General features: G+C 42.2%; 1 protein-coding gene across 1 annotated transcript in view; it reads right to left on the minus strand.

The window, feature by feature from the left end:
- LOC310950634 (proprotein convertase subtilisin/kexin type 4-like) overlaps positions 1-16286 on the minus strand; it is a 228866-nt gene that overhangs the window by 193421 nt on the left and 19159 nt on the right. The window contains exon 4 of the mRNA XM_083918538.1: positions 3017-3116. Coding sequence (XP_083774664.1) covers positions 3017-3116 — 100 coding nt within the window. The remainder of the gene's footprint in view (positions 1-3016; positions 3117-16286) is intronic.

Below are 16286 nucleotides of genomic sequence, written 5' to 3' on the forward strand. Positions count from 1 at the left end.
TGAAACAAGGGAACAGCTAGCATGGCTCTGTCAAAAGGTAAAAAAGCACATCGAAAGCCAACAGGTTAACACGTTACATACGGATTAAAAAACACCGTTGATAGCATTCATTGTGTCTCATTTTATTTTGCTGATTTTTACCATTATTTATTTCTCTTTTACTGTTTCTGTTCTTTGGTCAAATTAGCATATGCTATAAACATTATAATACTTGCTTCGGTTAACTGTTGCAATCTGTCTATGTATATTGTATCTGCCCCTACCAAATAAATGTATGATAAATCAATCAAATGTTGATAAATGAATTAATATTATGGAGCCTTACTGATGTAGTGACATTTGTTATTTTTTCTTTTAATAATTTGTATAAATTATGACAAATAAGTCACCATTGTTCAACACATTAGTAGTGCTTGTTTCTGCTATTCTGCTGTATTAACTGCCATAACATATAAATCAAATTTCCATTACTATAGATATTATTATAGTTACTGGAAGTGTGTCTGTCTGTCTCTGTCTGTCTGTCTTTGCCTCTCTCTGTCCATCTGTCTGTCTGTTCTCTCTTTCTCTCTCCTTTTCTTCCTCTCCAACTGGTGCAGACAGATGTCCGTCCTCCACAGAGCTGGGTCTGTCTGACGTTCCTGCCTGTAATAGGGAAGGTTTTCGTTGCCACCGTACTCTACAGGGGAATTATTGGGTCTATGTTTATCATACATAAGTCATAGAGTGTGGTCTTTACCTACTCTGTAAAGTGTCCTGAGATCACTTTTGTTATGATTTGACACTATAAATAAAATTGAATTTAATTGATGTTTATATTTTAGGATTTGTTTCTCCCGCTGTACATAAAACGGACCAAACTGTACATTTTGTATACCATAGCACCCACAGTACTAATACTGGTCTTACTAATTGTATTCTGTGCTTTATTAAGAGTGTCGAGTCCCATAATGAAGCTTTTCCACACTGCCAAGAAACTGTGTTTGGCATGAAAGTGTTCATATTTGAGATATTTAATACTGGCACACAATATTGAACATTGGCAGCTTCAATCTCAAAGTACTAGTAAGATGCATTAGACTTCAAAAGTTCAAATCGGTCCAAACGTGCACTCTTTTTTTCTCTGTCCTGAATACACATACAGCTGCTCTCTTCATCCACCACATCCTGGCCTTTTCATCTTTCTCTCTCTCTTATCGGCCTTTATATTATCTACCAGAGCAGAGGCTGAGCGACACTGTGAGGATGCTAACACACATTGTGAGAGAGAGAGAGCAGCGCCGCAGCAGGACGTGAGCCTGTGCATTCTTGTGCAAACACCACCACTTCCCAATGCACACATGTGGTAACACATAATACACAATGATACACGTATTGCTGGAAACGTATATGCATGATGTAAATATTAGGCAGACATGAAACAGCTGCAGGTGTTTACTGTGTTCATCATTGAGGTCCACTGTCATAAAGGTCAAAATTATGTCATTTAGAAATACCTATGTAGCAATCACACGTCACAAGTATCCGAAATACCTCCGATGCGGCTGAAAATGCGGACATCGGATTCGGTGAGTACTGGAGTCCAGGCACTGATCCGATACCACGTCAATTATTTGAAATAGGAATCTATTTATCGGTTAGCTCTGTCACGGTTCTTCTTTGCTGCTCTTAAAACAACTGTGCTGCCATCGGCACCTGCTGTTTTAGAGCGGCTCAGAAGAATCGATCACCTTTTAAAAGGAGCTAACGTTAGCGCATCACTGTTGGTGGTTTGGCAGTACTTCACAGTGGATGTTCCCACCAGTAAGACTTTTTATGCTTACCTTATAGGTTGGTGTTGCACTTTTGTTATATACTGCACTATTTAAACTATTTTTTCTTATTTTACAATATGGTGGCTGCACTTTAATTTTTTCAAGATAATTATTCCTATATTTATTTAGTTAAGTTGCTGTTGTACTACTGTTTAATACTGTTCTATTTAAAAATACATTTTAAAAATAAATAATAATTCATGTTTTACAGAGGGTTTAACCAGAGCCAGGCCTTACCAAAATGATAATCATATCACAGTCTTGCAGGCTTAGTAAGATCTCTAATTTGTGTACTGTAACTCTAGATATCAGAACACAATTCAACAACAAGCCACTTCTGATTTGGAGGAGGTATGAGATGGAAAAAAATTGAGTGTTTGAACATGAATTCATAACAAAGGACACATGATGTTACATTTTAGAGTAAAGCATCATTAACAGGCATGGGTGGGCAATGTTGTCTTTAGGATTCTATTTGCAACATTCGGTCAAGAGTCATTTAGACATTTAGTTCTGTGCATGTGGAAATTATCAGACAAATTGAACAAAAAGTATTAATTATACAATGATACCACCAGGTATGGTGGAGTATGACAAGATGGAAACTCATGCATCCAGACACAGCACATGTAATTATCGCATACTGTTTGTGTCTGTGATGTCTCTGGGACAATAAATCTAAAGCTAATCTATCTGTTCCTCTGATAATCTTACCAACTACAGCTATGATAATATTTTTCACCTGGTAAATGCATGATAATAGATAACAAATATTTCAGATTTATCAAAACATGTGATACAGTGGAATTGCTAAAAAGTTTGCATGGTATTACTCCCACTTTGTATGTGTTTCTAATACTGCAAAATAATTGTGTTCTGTAAAGCACCAAGATATCATGGTGAACAGACTCACCATGAGACATCACTATTATTTATTATTTCTATTTTAAATGTACTTTATTATTATGTAATATACATTTTATTATATATATTTAAATATATAGGAGGATAGAATTAAAAAAGTCATAAAGGAGGTTATTTTCCTGAACTTAAACCTTGTTTTTCTATGAATAATTAACATAAGATGTAAATACTTTGGATTTGAATCTAAGCCTCCAGGGGCTTTAACCCACTGGAGGTCAGCAAAAACTCAGTTGTCCTTAGCTCCAACACTGGAAAGAAGTATGTTACTCTTCACTTACTGTGAGTGGTACTGTGGTCCGGACTGGTACTGTGGTCCGGACTGGTCACAGGAACTCGCTTGTCTCTATGACGACTATGCTGCCTCTGCACCCAGTGGACCTGGAAATCACAACACACAGTAATGCATTACTTCATCACTAAAATATTAGACATATTGTTGCATTCACTTCCCTCTGGTATGTTTATTGTCCACACCTTAGCTTGATGCTCATGTGCTACAGCTCTAACCATTTTTACCCAGAAGACTTATTTTCACCTTGGATTGCTTTTTGTCTTAGACTGTGGATTTATGAGAATAAAAGCAAAAAAGCAAATGAAATATTTTGTTCTGTTTCATTCATACTTTGAAAGAGGGAAAATCCATGTCACAGGAGAGAGTTGGGTATCTGTATGGAGGAGATTAAAAGGTTTCCTCTTCATTAGTTCAAAGAGTGCAGTACTCGCTCGCTCTCTCCTTTGCAGTCCTATTGTCCTGGGTTAAAAGACGCGAAAACATCCCCGCCTCACCTACACCTCTGTCCTCCGCAGCAGACACACACACTTTCTTTCATAGGCTGCTGCGAGCAGCTTTGATCTGATATAAGAGGCTGGGGCCCTTGTGAAGGTGGCCGCACTAAATCAAATAGATCACAGGCACACACAAACACACACATATCAGTGTCAAACCGCTATTGTCCTCTTACAGTTAAATCAGAGTGGAAGAGTTTGAAAATATGCACTATTGAGAGGCGGCTGCAGTCTTTTATGTCCTAAAAGACTGCTTGCTTTATCCCCCCTTCATGTTCTTCAATTAGACTCAATTAACAAGAGCTGCTCTAAATTACCCTAGGAAGACGGCTGTAGGGGAAGGGAAGGGGGGCTGTTAGAGCTAAGAACGCTACATGTGTGATATTAAACACAGAACACCTCAGACAGGAAGTGGAGGTGATACGTGTACAGTTGTGCAAATGTATTTATAGTGGGCTGAGCCTGTTTGGATTGGCGTGCAGGTTTTAGGTGATGCTTTATTAACAACAAGAATTTCTTTATTTTTTTTACTACACACATATAATGTTATGCGAGCGAGCGCAAGCAATACAATCTATTTGATTACACTGATTTCAATTGGAATGTCCTAACTGGCTGCGAGTGATGCAGTGTGTCATTTGCAGTTGAACTTTTGGACACCTGGTTCCTATTTTATCCACGCATGTTGAACATGCTGCAATGGACAAAGAACATCTGATCATGAGGTTGAAATGATGAATTATAAGAGACCTCCTCTTTTCACTACAAGACCTAAAAAATGTGTTGTTGAAGCTAAACAGGCCGGGTAAGGAGGAAATGACTCTCACTGTTCATGTGTTACTGTGTGCGTGGCGGGTTTAGGCAGCAGGCGGCCTTAGCTGTTAGCTTGTTTACATATGACAAAACATTTCTAAAAAAAAAAAAAGACAACAACTTATACTTAGATAAGTGAATCCTCAAAGTATGTGAAACAAACTTTATATTTATTTATGTCATCCTCATGTGTTATACATACTGTATGCTTACATGTTTTAACCAGACAACCACTGGAAGGCCTTCATCATTACCAGCATACAGGAAGGGAAGTCTCAGTTAGCGACCTTTGTTAACCTTTGCCTGCTAAAAATCTTAATCAAGATATGGATATTTTCTGGTGCTGTTTAATAGTTGGGACAGTTACTTAAGCATGTAGCCACTGTAAGCTAGTTAAAGGTGTTTAATACAGTTTGGGTGAGCTCAAACCTCATTTGCCTTTATGGTAAACTCATTTTATTGTGCCGTTCTTGCCGCTTTTAAAAAATCCACACACTATGCATTGTGGGCTTGGACCCCAGTTGTTGTCTGTGTATTAGTTTTAAAAAAGTGCATGCTCTGAAAAATATCCAATTATGTAATGAATTACCGATTCCACCCAGACATTAGGTTTGTAGTCTGTAGAGCAGAATGCATCATTGTAACTATTAAGCTCATCCTATTAGAATTTTAAAATGTTTTCATAAAATGTATGCCAAAACTGTATGTAAACCTTTGGGAAAACACTCTCTCTAGAAATGACACACACGCACAGAGGAACATGTAACAACTTTATATAAAATTCATGATGCAACATAGGAAACTGTAATACGCTCAAAACTCAATTCCTATATGTTTTAATGTTTATAACCAAACAAGGACATGCACACACCGATAACACAGACGTGACTGCTTGTGTGTGTGCCCTAACTACCTTGTAAAACCCCTACAGCCCCTCCTCTGGAGAAGCAGCCAGGACACGGTGATCAATACACATGATAGGGAGCTAATCGCTCTCTGTCAAACCAGGCCCTGCCAGCTCCTAATGGCACACACTCACTGGGGAATGTCTGTGTGTGTGTGTGTGTGTGTGTGTGTGCGCATGTGTGTGTGTGTGTGTGTGCGCGCGTTTGTGTGTGTCTGTGTGTGTGTGTGTGTGTGTGTGTGTGTGTGTGTGTGTGTGTGTGTGTGTGTGTGTGTGTGTGTGTGTGCAGGCGAAGGCCTTAATGGCAGATTGAGACTCTTTAGGGAGTGTTGCTCAAGGTTAGACTCAGGGGACGAGGGGCAATTGACCACACTGTCTGTGACACTGACCCTTCCACTGTCAGCACATTCATCATCCAGCTGTGACAAGAAGGCAGTGCACACACATGCACACACACACGGATACAAAGTCCAGATAAAACCACAGAGTACACACGATGCACTAAAAAATGACATCCCCAACAAGAAAAGCACGTTTTGCAACCAGAACTTCTTTCGATGGCTGCCCTGGACATGATTCTGACATATCTCCCTTCAAAATAAAAGCCTGGTTAAATAGAAAGGGACTGAGATCAGTGAGAAAAGACAAAGGTAGGACTATAAAACATTTCTTTTAGAAAAATTGTTTCCAGCAGTGAGGAAGAAAAGAGCAGGGAAGCACTTGCATGATTGAATGTCTGAGGTAGAACTGACAGAGGAACAATGTGTGGAGGAGGAGGAGGAGGAAGAGGAGGAGGAGGAGGAGGAGGAGGAGGAGAAAGAGGAGGAGAAAGACAGTAAGATGTAAGGAGTAAAAGTGTGTGTGTGTGTGTGTGTGTGCGTGCGTGCGTGCGTGCGTGCGTGCATGCGTGCGTGCGTGCGTGCGTGCGTGCGTGCGTGCGTGCGTGTGTGTGTGTGAGAATGTGTGTTTGCAGACATCTCATGAAGAATAAATGCATGTGTGTGTACTCAAATATAGCTCCACAGAATAGTAGTGAATGATTGTGGAAGGTGGTAAGGAAACACAGTGTGTATGTGTGTGTGTGTGTATGTGTGTGTGTGTGTGTGTGTGTGTGTATTTCTGTATGTGTGTGTGTGTGTGTGTGTGTGTGTGTGTGTGCTTAATGCTCCCATGTCTCTGTATGAATGAGTGGATGTGGTGGATGGCAGGCAGCTGCAGCAGTGTGATACGAGCAGAGCTGCACAGATATCAGCACTGACATTTTGGGCTTCGCTACCCACCCATGGCCCCCTGGGAAAGCGATGGCGACGGCTGCGGCAGTGGCCACATGCCCCCTCCCTCTGCCTGTCAGTCACAATGCTGTGCCTCCTGGGGCTCCGTTGCTCCTGGCCTGGCCCGGCTCGGGCTGTACCCATGACGCATCGCAGCAGCGGATGCACCACACAACTAACCAGCACCCAGACCTTGATGCACCACTGATCCCTATCTGGACCCCCAACCCGACCATCTTTTCTCTGCATTTCATTCAATCTCTCATCTCTAGCTGCCAGACCAATAGCCCCGACCACAGAGAGAGAGAAGGAGGAAAAAGGACAGAGGACGGGGGTACCGCTGACAAGAAGATGAACAGTAAAACCAACACAGAGGCACGGGAAAAAAAAGTGAGCTCTACAGTAGCGAGCAGCGTGGTAGGGAGGGTAAAATTGTATACAGTGATAAAGAGGAGAAGAATAAGAAGGAGATACACTTTGGCCCCTCCTCTAGCCTTCTTTCAGGGCACCTTTTGGCCTTGTCTCCCTCCTCCGCATCAGCCTCCCTCCTTCTCCCTCTCCACCCACCCCACGGCCCTCTGGTGTGTTGCTCACTCCATTGTGTCAGCCTTCAGAAGTGCTCAGTTTGAGTGGCAGGCCGTCACAGATCAGTTCCCTGCTAAAGCGCCCCGGCAGGCCGGGGTGACGGGCCAGGAAGGGATCTAAGTGGGGTTTATCAGCGCTTCTTAACGCCTCTCCGGCTCCCTGACACAAAAGAGAGGGGGTATTAAACATCTAAAGCAAACCAAAAAGCGTGAAAGCTCCTTATAGGGCCGCGGGATTGCGGATGTGACTGGAGTCTTTAAAAAAAAATTGCAAAAAAAAAAAGAGAGAGACAGAAAGAAAGAAAAAATAAGGTGAGAAAAAAACACAAATGCTTCAGCAGTGAGAAAGCATTGAGGGAAAATTCAAATGTATTTTATATCCTGTGTGGATAGAGGAGTGGTAAGGAGAGAGAGAGAGCGAGAGAGAGAGAGAGAGAGAGAGAGAGAGAGAGATGTGTAAAAGAAGCTTAAGAATGCTTTCTAGCTCACCACCGGTTTTTCTTTATGAACATGAATGTTACAGCCTTAAATATGAAAACTCAAAAGATATTATAATCAAAATTGATGTAAGTACATACAAAGTACTCAAGTATAATCAAAATCAAAAAGGAAATACAACCTTCATTGAATCATTTTAGTCTCAGAGGGTTGAATCACCTTCTAACCTCTGGAACAAACAATCAAATACCAAGATTGACAAGCCTCATTCAATTGTTAAACATTATTACTTTTAGTCATTAATAAAACTAGCTGCACAGAAGTAACTTAGGGTTAAACAGCTTCCAAACACATCCAGTGAAGCAATATGAACACATAAAAAAGAGGGATTCTGGTTTGTTAGCTCATGGATATTATATAGCTCTGCTTTGGATGAATGACTAGTAAGGGATACTAGGGTCAGAAGTGGCAGCACACATGGGAACAGGTCTGACTTTTAATTACCTACCTATGGCACACACCTGGGAAAAGACCGTAAATAGAGCTCTTTCACATCAGATATTTTCACTTGTCATAGTAAGAAAAGTAATAGCTTAAAGCTGCAGTCAGCAAGTCTGGCAGTTCGAGTTGACTCAGTCAAATTTCAAATGTTTACAACTCTCACGCCCCTCCCCCTCTATCACTGAGCTCCTCAGCTCCCTCCAATCGGGTGCTCGTCAGTGCGCGTGCACCAGATTCCCGTGAACGCGCCTGTTTCTTCTCTCATCAATAAACAGCATGGAGAAAACGCTACATGGAGGTAGCCTGGCTAACTTACTCATAGATAGCAACTGCTAACGTCATTTAGCATACGCCTAGCTTGAGGCATGTGCCTGTGATACTGTAACATGCACGAGGGGGGATCTGTGGAGGGTGTACGAACGGTGACTGAGAGTCAGCTCAGTGCTGAGTGGACAGGATGACACGAGCGCAGTGGATTTTTGGCAAAACAAACAACAGGCGTAGAGCCGCCTGTTCTAAAACCGGATGATTTATGTTGTTCTATCAGAGCATAGTGTCGGTTTCAGTGAATATGATCAAACAAATATTGCAGACTGCGACTTTAAGTAAAAGTACTAATAACATCAATAATGCATCAGTTCTAATCAAGTGTCCCAGTAAGCCGTGACTGTAAACCAGCATGCACAATACCAGAACCCTGAAACTAGCTCACATAAATGGAATGCAGTCATTAATAATTCAATTCAATTCAATTTTATTTATAGTGTCAAATCATAACCAAAGTTATCTCAGGACACTTTACAGAGTAGGTAAAGACCCAACAATTCCCCCATAGAGTACGGTGGCAACGAAAACCTTCCTTATAACAGGCAGGAACGTCGGACAGACCCAGCTCTGTGGAGGACGGCCATCTGTCTTGACCGGTTGGGGAGGAAGAAAAGGAGAGAGAAAGAGAGAAACACAAAGATAGACAAAAGACAGAGAGACTGACACACTTCCAGAGATGCAAGCAGCCAGCGAGTAACAGTAACTATAACAATATCTATAGTAATGTGAACATGACCCACATGTTATGGCAGTCTGCATAGCAGAACAGCAGGAACACGCACATCCAAGGTGACAGAACATGAAAATGAAAATAATTATGACAAAATGATGAGTAGGGGCAATAGCAGCTACGATACAGCAAGACATACCACTGATGGTGTTTTTATGGCTACAGATTTTATTATTTATAAAAGTAGTGACAGAATAAATGACTAATAGTTATTGAAGTAGCAGGAAGCGTCAGCAGGCACCACCACGATCAGCAGAGACCTGCACACAGGACCAGGGCAGCAGGCATCACCACGATCAGCAGAGACCAACAATCAGGTCCACAGCAGCAGGCACTAACACCATCGGCAGAGACCTTCATACAGGACCACAGGACCACAGCAACAGGCATCACCACCATCAGCCGAGACGTGCGCGCAGGACCAGGGCAGCAGGCAGCACCCCCATCAGCAGGAACCTGATACACAGGACCAAGGCAGCAGGCACTACCACCGTCAGCAGAGACCTACACACAGGACCAGGGCAGCAGGCACCACCAGCACCAGCAGAGACTAGCACACAGGACCACGGCAGCAGGCACCACCCCCATCAGCAGGGACCTGATATACAGGACCAAGGCAGCAGGCACTACCAAAATCAGCAGTGACCCACAGGACTACGGCAGTAGGCATCACCATGATCAGCAGAGACCTCGGAGATGACAAAGCACAAACAACTCCGGGGAAGAAGTTGAATTAATAACATGCATTGATGAGACATGAATGACATAGAGAGGAGAGAATCTCAGAGTATTAGGAAAGGTAATATTTCCCCTTGCAGACTAGGCTTATAGCAGCATCATTAAACTGAACGGACGCAGCTTTAAGAATAACAACAGCAACACAGCTGAGAGCTCGTAAGCCCTAGCTGTAAGCTTTATCAAAAAGGAAAGTTTTAAGTTTACTCTTAAATATGGGGACAGTGTCTGCCTCACGAATAACACTTGGGAGTTGGTTCCACAAGAGAGGAGCTTGGTAGCTAAAGGCTCTGCCTCCCCTTCTATTTTTGGAGACTCTAGGAACGACAAGTAGCCCTGCATTTTCTGAGCGCAGTGATCGAGTTGGGTGATACGGTACTATGAGCTCTTTATATCGAATAGTTATAATTTTGTCATTAAAGAAGGTCATGAAGTCGTTACTACTGAGGGTTATAGGAATACATGGCTCAATAGAGCTGTGGCTCTCTGTCAGCCTGGCTACAGTGCTGAAAAGAAATCTAGGATTGTTCTTATTCTCCTCTCTTAAAGATGAGTAATAGACTGCTCTCGCATTACGGAGGGCCTTCCTATATGTCTTTAGACTTTCATGCCAAGGTAAGTGAGATTCCTCCAATTTAGTAGAGCGCCATTTACTTTCTAATTTTCGCGATATTTGTTTTAGTTCAAGGGTTTGTGAGTTATACCACGGAGCTAACTTCCTCTGTTTTATTTTCTTCTTTTTTAACGGAGCAACAGAGTCGATTGTTTTTCTTAGTGAGCAAGCAACACTGTCAACAAAATGGTCAATTTCAGAGAGACAAACGTTAGTGATGGACTCTTGAATATTAGGATAAGGCATTAAAGTAAATGCAGATGGAATCGCTTCCTTAAATTTAGTTACAGCACTATCAGATAAACATCTAGTGTAGACACTTTTGCCCAGAGGTGAGTAGTCCTGTAATATGAATTCAAAAGTTATTAAATAATGGTCTGATAAAATAGGATTCTGTGAAAAGACTATTAAGTCATTGATTTCCACACCATAAGCCAAAACAAGGTCGAGGGTGTGATTGAAACAGTGAGTAGGTTAATGTATACACTGACTAAAACCAATCGAATCTAATAGAGAGATAAACGCGGTACTAAGGCTGTTATTAACAACATCCACATGAATATTACAATCTCCTACAATGATTACTTTGTCAGTTTTAAGGACTAAATTTGATAGAAACTCTGAGAATTCAGACAGAAATTCAGAGTAGGGACCGGGAGCCCGGTACACTATAACGAGTATAATCGGCTGCACAGTTTTCCAGGTTGAATGTGAAAGACTAAGAACAAGACTTTCAAATGAATTATAATTTCATAATAATGTTAATTATTACACCTGTGCTTTTCCTGCTATAACATAACAACATATCTGTTGTAAGAAAGAATCTGTAGGCCTTTTCACAGAATAAATTCAGACAAATCACAGTGGGGAAAGCACAGGTGTAAATGATAATATGACTAATTGGTTGAATTCCATTGAGCTGCTTCAGTTTCAGACTCCTGTGCAGGATGGTTTACCATCATGGCTTACATTTGAATACTAAGCCTTTGTAATGTTAATGTAATGCTTCTTCCTGATATGACAAGTCAAAATGTCTTCAATTCAAAACACCCATCTGTTCTTGTGTAACAATTTGGAAAGATTTTACCCAAGATATGTTACACCCTCAAAAAGAGAAGGGTTGTGATGAGGGAGAGACATTATGATGTGTTGACCTTGTTTTTGGTTCCCTTCCTATATTTGGGTCAGATCGCTTCTCACCAGAAGTGAACGTAACTGTAGTGCACTTGGAAGTGACCGCATATTCAGGCAGACTTGAGTTTGTTTTTTTTGGTCCGCACCTGAGTTTGGATGAGTTTTCTCACCCCTATCTGATGAAACGCTCCAGGGTTCGGATAACAGACCTAAGGCAAAGCTAACTCTATAGTGAACAGTAATGGGGGATTTTGGACAGCTACAATCTGTCTGACGACAACATTATTAGCAGCATCTAAGGGCGCACTCACACTGTCCTTCCGCACCGGGCCAAAACAGGTTTTTCGGGTCAAGCCTAGTGCGTTTGACCATTGTGAGTGCACCCGCTCCGCGCATAACTGCGGCCAGCTGGCCGTACACGGCCCGTCTGAGAGAGGTGGGCTTTTGTAGAGCGCGTTTGCACATGTACGAGCACGAGCGTGCGCACGTGTACGAGCACGAGGCCTACGAGGGTTCTGACGTTATTTATGTGCGCCTGTTCGGACATAGAAAATAGAAGGACGGACCATGCGCAGACATTCAACAACAACAACAAGGGCGGCAAAAGGTTCACGTTGGTGTGATGCGGAGGTGGAGTGTTTACTGCAGATTTGTTTGGATGAAAAGGTTCAAAAACAGTCGACAAGACGCTCAAAAACTCCGAGGTCTATGGAAAGATTTGTAAACAAAGCGACGCATCGCGATGACGTCAACCAATGCGTGTGACGTGTTACGGCATGATGACGTATGGACAGCAAGAAGCATTTGCGCGAGGCCCAGGTAGTGTGAGTACAAACGGGCCTGGGGCGCGGCGGGAGAGGGAGGGGGGGACAAGTACCCTAAAGCCCGGGGCGCAGTGCGGAAGAACAGTGTGAGTGCGCCCTAATATTTCAGACTTTCCAGTGTAGCCAGAGGATATCCAGGCCAAAATTTTCTCGTCCTTATTTACAGTCCAATAAGTATCTTGAGACACAAGAATGGAGTTGAGAGACGGCATCCCTATAAACAGATACCTGCATCTGACTGCAGATAAATAATAACAATAAGCTTATGAAAAGCTGAATCGTTGTAAGACGATACAATGAGTTCCATGACTGCATGACGGCCAATGCGTTCCGCCTCGTTTGCTCTCCACACAGACTGTTTACCTGCATTCAACCAAAGCATGCTCAAAGGTGATTGGTCAATACTACTCGGACTACAAACAGAAACAAGACCATATATTGTCTTGCATTCAGATTCTACATTCAAATGCAAAATCTGTTTATGGAAATTAGGAGACTTTTATCAGTCATCATATTGCATAATATGTGTAGTGTCACTTGGTGGTCATTTTCTATAAAAAAAAGAAAGTAGTGAATATGCATCCTGAACATAATTACTACTTGTTTTGTTTAATAGTGGGACTGTTTGAGGGAAGTATAGTGCGACTCTTTGAACATGAAGTCAGTCTAGCTGACAATCGACATTGAGACAAGGGGAGATCAAGCATCACTCAGTGCAGGGTGAGACTGATTTTTGTTTTTTTTGTTAGTACTTGGCAAAATCTAATTTACTAGCCCGTTTACTGATTTATGCTCAATAGAAGATTTGCAACTGACAATCCAGCCGTACACTTGCTGGCTAGAGGAAGTAATCACTCAAAGGAGTTATAATCCGTCGGTTGATTGGCCGACCATACCTTGACCTTAGTTGTGGTCTTCTTCTGTGGGAAAAACTGCCTTCTCCTAATATAACTTTGTTCAGTTCATATCATGACAAGAGTCCAACTGCATGTCTCTGAGCCTGGTTGCAGTAACAATAAGGCGCAGCTTCCACCAGCATTAACCAAACATTAAGACCAAGAAAAACAGTTGCGAATCCTCTGCACTGTGGTTTTCTGCATGTGTGTGTTAAGTGTGTAGTACATCAGCAGGGACCAGTGAGTGCATGCCAGGAGCTGGCAGGGGGTTGGTATCTGAGACATTTTGTAAAAGGTCAGTGCAGAGTTCAGTCAGAGACATGTCTGTGTGTTTGAGAATGAAACTGTAAGAGGTACGATAGTTAGGACAGTTAAGAAGAGGTTCCATGAGAGCAGGTTGAGCCTGGAGCAAACAAGGTAAGGGAAGAGAGAGGAGAGAGAAACAGTGAGATGTTACTTATATGTGTGTATGTTCTGCCGCAGATGACTCAACATACATTTAATTAAAGCTGCCGTTACCAAGTCTGGCAGATCGAGTTGACTCAGTCAATTTCAAATGTTTACAATCCCCGCCCCTCCCCCTCTACCACCGAGCTCCTCAGCTCCCTCCAATCGAGTGCTCGTCAGTGCACGTGCACCAGATTCCTGTGAACGCGCCTGTTTCTTCTTTCATCAATAAACAGCATGGAGAACACGCATGGAGGTAGGCTGGCTAACTTACTCATAGATAGCAACTGCTAATGTCATTTAGCGTATGACTAAGCTTGAGGCGTGTGCCTGTGATATTATAACATGCATTAGGGGGGAGGGGGGATCTGTGAAACGTGCAATTACTGAGCATGAGTGTCAGGTCTGTGCTGAGTAGACAGGATGATATGGGCGCGGTGGATTTTTGGGAAAAAAACAACAGGCTCTAGGTGCACGTAGAGACTCGTTTGTTTTTTTTGTTTTTTTTTATCAACCCAGATGATTTATGTTGCTCTGTCGGAGCATAGTGTCGGTTTCAGTGAATATGATCAAACAAATGTTGCCGACTGCCCGTGTAATTAAAGTCTTTGAGTTTATTACCTTTAAGTCAGAATGTATGAGCTGTTTGTTGCTGTGTTACTGTGCATGTTGCATATTGTGGCCTTATCAGTGTGTTGTCTCAGAGCCCTCTCATGTTTGTGGAGCTGTTTTTCCACATCCTTGCTAATTGTGTCATTAGCAGGGCGATTAATACAACAGCTGATTGTTGCTTTGCTGACAGAGGGCTGCATCGACTGGGATTACATGATGGCAAAACCTTCTCCTCCTCTGAGATACCACCATGGACCTCCATTCTGTGTGTGTGTTATACTACACGTGAGCCACAGAGCCTTGTTTCTATGGACTGCTTTGACTCAGCCAGTGTTTGATATGAGCTACAGCAGCTGTTGCAGATTGCACTGACAGATGAAGTGTGTTTAATAGTCCTCTTTTATGAAGCATAATTATATTCAAGTTCAACTGATTCACTTTTTACCTACTCGGTTTCATGGAACTGTGGATATTACAACTTTTCCATTATTATTCCATTGAAAGTGGCTAAACGATCACCCAGCCCTACTTCTAAGCATTATGGCCAGTACATATGCATCTTTTACCACCTGGAAAACCTGAGGGGCGTTGGTCTGGTGCTACTGTGTTGACCTTGATCTTTGTTTAACTCTGGACGCTGTTGAAAAATACACCACACCTCTTGCGTTTGAGCACGCCTTGCACACGTTTTCATTAACAACAATGGATATGAGGGTACCAAAAAAAAACATGGCGTGTATACAGGCCCTTAAACTGTCTTACATGAAGTCTGTCTCAATGTTACAGCTTACTAAACCCTGCATGATGCTGTAATTAGGGAGCTGTGTAATATAACCCACGTGCCATGAAATGTACAGTACAGTGGGAGATGGAGAGTGAAAAGTAGCACACAACTTTGAATAGACAGAGGCCTGGTCAGAGGTGGGTGGAGGGAGTACAGCTCAGGCTTTGGAAGCTGGCCAGCTGCTGTAGCCAACTCAGTAATTATGTTTGGCAACACATAGCTCACTTTAAATACTAAATTCCATTTATTATAATAATAATTATTAAAATATTGACTGTTTTCAGCCTAATAAATGCTATTAAAGCAGATTAAATTAGTGTGATTGTTTAAAGGACTAAGGCATTATTTTTAACAAATAAAGAGAAGTTCTAATGGGTTCAAGTAGATTTCAAAGTTTCTCACAGAGTTCACATAAAAGATCATAGCCACAAAAAGACTTCAATGCAAGGCATTTCAGGATGCAACAGATCCTAGTAAGGAGATGCAATGCCTAAGTATGCAATTGTTCAAAATCCAAAAACCTTATTTGAGCAATCCATTAAATTTAGGACTCATTACGAAATGTGGGACATTTTAAAGACATTTCTAAAGTTACGATGGTAGAAAAGTAATTAAAGTTACAGTTTAATGAAATCATGAACCATACATGGAGTCACTGGAGATTGTGCATAAATTACTTCAATTAATCACACGCATGCTGATTCAGATGATAACTCTGAATCAGAAAGTTGTGTATTTTCTCTCTTTTACTCTGTCTATTTCTTTCTCGTGCTCTTTCTTGGGTGTTCTGGTGCATTGATATGTGTCTTTTTGTGTGTATAGATGTACTGTTGCCTTGTGCGTTTTGTTTGTGTGTGTCACTGAAGGGGCAAGTGTGTTGGGGAAGGGCCAGAGGTCTGGTGCACCCTGGAGAACGGACAGGGCCAGAGCTTCATCTCCGAGCCCTCTGACCGTCCCTCCTCCCTTGCCCTGTGCTGTCATGGGATGTCTCTGTGGGTGACGGTTTCCCTGGCAACGAAAGCCCTTTGAGGAGGCTGCATTGTGCGTTGAGGGTGATGCAGAACGGTTTGTTGAAGGTGGCGAGGGGGGGGAGGGGGGGTGCACAAAGTGATATTGGATGGAACAGCCAAACAAGCTTAACAAGCAAGG

This window comes from Echiichthys vipera, assembly GCF_963691815.1.
Source record: "Echiichthys vipera genome assembly, chromosome: 8".
Taxonomy (NCBI): Eukaryota; Metazoa; Chordata; class Actinopteri; order Perciformes; family Trachinidae; genus Echiichthys; species Echiichthys vipera.